Source organism: Daktulosphaira vitifoliae, unplaced genomic scaffold (genome assembly GCF_025091365.1).
Source record: "Daktulosphaira vitifoliae isolate Bord-2020 unplaced genomic scaffold, ASM2509136v1 Scaffold_2, whole genome shotgun sequence".
Classification (NCBI taxonomy): domain Eukaryota; kingdom Metazoa; phylum Arthropoda; class Insecta; order Hemiptera; family Phylloxeridae; genus Daktulosphaira; species Daktulosphaira vitifoliae.
The window spans coordinates 6873639-6876771 of NW_026099573.1; the positions used below are offsets into that span (position 1 = coordinate 6873639).

Below are 3133 nucleotides of genomic sequence, written 5' to 3' on the forward strand. Positions count from 1 at the left end.
GTGAGGGGAGACTGTAGTGATGTTTATTGAAGTTAATGAACCTAAATGAGATAAAAATTAAATGATTAGAAAATTTTTCTAACTTAAAAAAAAAAAAATATTAAATTGACATAGGTGGATTCGAACCTGGAACCCTAATCGTGAAAGACACAAGTGGTACCGTTTCGGCAACTGTTCGTCACTTTAGATGAGTGATAAAATTATAAATTAAGCTAAGTCAAATTTAAAAGTTACTTTTTCGACTTTAAAAAAGCAAAACAATTTAAATAAGTTTAACTTCTTATGTCTTATGAACTATACTCTAAAGATTAATATAAGCTATAATTTAAGTATAAATAAAAGTGTTAATATTTTCGGAACATTTTCAATTTTTAAGGGTAATGTCTTCAACTAGATTCGATTTGTCATCTTTTGACATATTGTTCATCAAAATTGGTCCAGTGAGAGCTGAGAAAAATTGGCAACAGACACAAAAAGAAACACATCATAGTAAAATTAATACCTTCTTAGCTTCACATGAAAGCTAAAAAATTTATGTTAAATGAAAAGAAATTACCTAAGGTTTCATAATAAAAAAATATTATTTTTATTTGTTAATATTTCAATAAGTTATGCTAGTTTGAAATACAAAAAACATCACGACAGGAGCTGATATTTTTTGCAAATATTACATTTTTTGTTTAATTTCAGTGGCAATTTTTACTCATAGAAGATCAGGTGTCGGTATAAATTTTTTTTTTATTTTATAGTACATGACATAGCCTTTGAAATAATATATGTTTAAAGGACGCAGTATTTCCGGAACATTATCAAAAGTTAAAAAAGTTAGTTTTTATAAAAAAGTTACTATTTTAAATCCCCCCTGAGCAGAATAAGTGTTAGATTTTCAAAAAAAAAAAATGATATCAAATGTAAGGAAATGACCTAAGGTTTCAATATAAAAAAATATTATTTTGATTTGTTAATATTTGAAAAAGTTATGACAGTTTTAAGTACAAAAAACATCCCGATAGAAGGTGATTTTTATCGCAAATATTACATTTTTTTTTTAATTTCGACAGCAATTTGGAGATGTTAACCTAGAGAAAATGTTTATGCTAATAAATATATAAATAAATAAATATAATTTATTTGTTTTCATTAAAGAAATTTAACAAGATAAACATATTAAATATTTTATGATCATATTAGTATCATATTTTTTTCGTTTTTTTTTTATAAATAAATAATTGAGAACATCGCTTAAAGATTAGAAAAATATACTTAGATATTAATCATTATGTTTGCCTTATTGGTATTAGCAATAAACTTAAATCCTAATTTTGTGAATTTATTTATTAAAGTTGAAATTTGAATTTCCTTAATTATTTCAATTAAATGTTCGTAAAGTGGAAAGCTAGGTGTGTCTTTTAAAGGATAAAATTCATAAAAACTGATGAACATGTTCCATAAACTATGATTATCTTCGAGAATTAAACTACAATAACATTTTATGTCCAAATTTAAATCCTCCTTGACTTTTTCAAAAAACCGTTCAATAGATTGATAAAATGTTTTATTCATTTTAGGATTAACCATTGAAACTTTTTCAATCTTGTAAAAATCGGAAACTGTGATCAGCTTGTCAAAAGTATTTCTTAATATGAAACGTGGTATAATTAAAAGTGACCATTGCTTCTTATGTAGTTCATCCAAAGCGTTCATTGCACTTTGCATAATATTTGACATTGTAGCTAAACTATAAAATGATTTCAAAAAATTTACCATACAATTATAACCATTCATTGGTTCTTTAATAAGTGTATCTTTGCACATTAAATACACACGTTCGTAAAAAAACAAAATAGTTAATAGACTATTTGCATAAGTACAGCCCAAAAAACAAGTCATTAGCCGTATACGTTTGAATACCCAATTATGATCAATTATTTTTGTATCTATCATTTTTATTTTTTGTAAACTATACTTAATATTTCGGTACTTTATGTGGTTAACGTCTTTGATAGATTCCCAGTTATACCTTTCGAAAATTGCATTTGTGATTTCTAAAGTTTCTATAGTATCTACACTCGTATCATTCAGTGCTACAATAGTTAAAATATATAAAGATACTATTATAAATAAAAAAGTTGACATTACTGTACTTAGTTTCATGATGATAAGTTTGCTTCTACATAACAAATTTAAATTGAAATCAGTTCAGAAAAACGTTTTGCACAACTACAACGTTGGTTGTATCACGATATCTAGTTGGATCGATTTAGCTGTAAAAAAATTTAACAAGTATTAATTATAAAATTGATATTATTTTCATAAGTAAATTTTTATACAAATTGAACAAATAACCTTTTCATTTACATTATTTATATAAAATATTAACTATTGTTTCCTTAAGAGATAATGTACAAATTTGATAATTTTTAAATCATTCACATTAATGTTCTTTGTGTCAGCTAACAATTCAGTTAAAGTAATTTTCTAAATTTGTTTCATGTTTAACTCAAAAGTATGTAAACTAATTATATTTTTAAAAGTATAAAATAGTATATTGAATTTGTAAGTACTTTTAAAATTAGATTATGTAAAAATAAATAAATTTTAGTAAAATATGCTGTATAATAAAATTATTTAAAGAACGTTAAAGAGACATAGTTCAACATATTGACAACAGAATAATTTATTTTAATTTCAAACAAAATACCTATAATTATTTTTTTCTAAATATTCATAATAATCGTAACATTCTTAAATTTAATATATTTTTTTTAATATTATTAATTAATGAAACTAAACAATATTTACAATTTTAGCTTCGATGCGAAGTTGAGGAGGTATTAGTTTTACTATGATGTATTTTTTTTTTGTGTCTGTTACCACCACATTTCTCAGCTCTCACCGATACGATTTCTTTCAACGATAAGTCAAAGATCACAAATCGTATCTAGTCGAAGACATTACCCTCAAAAATTGAAAAAATGACCAAATCAATATAATTTTTTTAAAGATGAATGATATCTTTACCTATCATTTGGTATATTTTTTTTATAAATCTGACCTTTTACCTGGCCACAGTAAATATTTAAAATGACAACTTTTTCAACTTAACTTTTGAAAGTGTTCCGGAAAGTCTAAA

The 3133-nt window shown here is 24.0% G+C and overlaps 1 protein-coding gene across 4 annotated transcripts; it reads right to left on the reverse strand.

Annotated features, from left to right (window-relative positions):
- Window positions 1–1191: 1191 nt before the first annotated feature.
- LOC126898603 (uncharacterized) lies at window positions 1192–2483 on the reverse strand. Of its 4 annotated transcripts, none has more exons than XM_050672837.1 (3): window positions 2347–2483; window positions 2145–2264; window positions 1192–2063 (listed from the first exon to the last, which is right to left on the reverse strand). In XM_050672837.1, the coding sequence occupies exons 2-3, from the start codon at window positions 2152–2154 to the stop codon at window positions 1264–1266; spliced, it is 810 nt and encodes a 269-aa protein (XP_050528794.1). In that variant the 5' UTR covers window positions 2155–2264; window positions 2347–2483; the 3' UTR covers window positions 1192–1263. The 4 variants fall into 4 exon arrangements, with proteins under 4 accessions (XP_050528794.1, XP_050528793.1, XP_050528792.1 ...); XM_050672836.1 differs by having other exon boundaries at window positions 1192–2084; XM_050672835.1 differs by having other exon boundaries at window positions 1192–2264; window positions 2359–2483.
- Window positions 2484–3133: the final 650 nt, after the last annotated feature.

Coding starts and splice junctions, on each gene's coding strand:
- LOC126898603 (XM_050672835.1), bottom strand. CDS start 2,154: ATGAAACTAAGTACAGTAATGTCAACTTTTTTATTTATAATAGTATCT.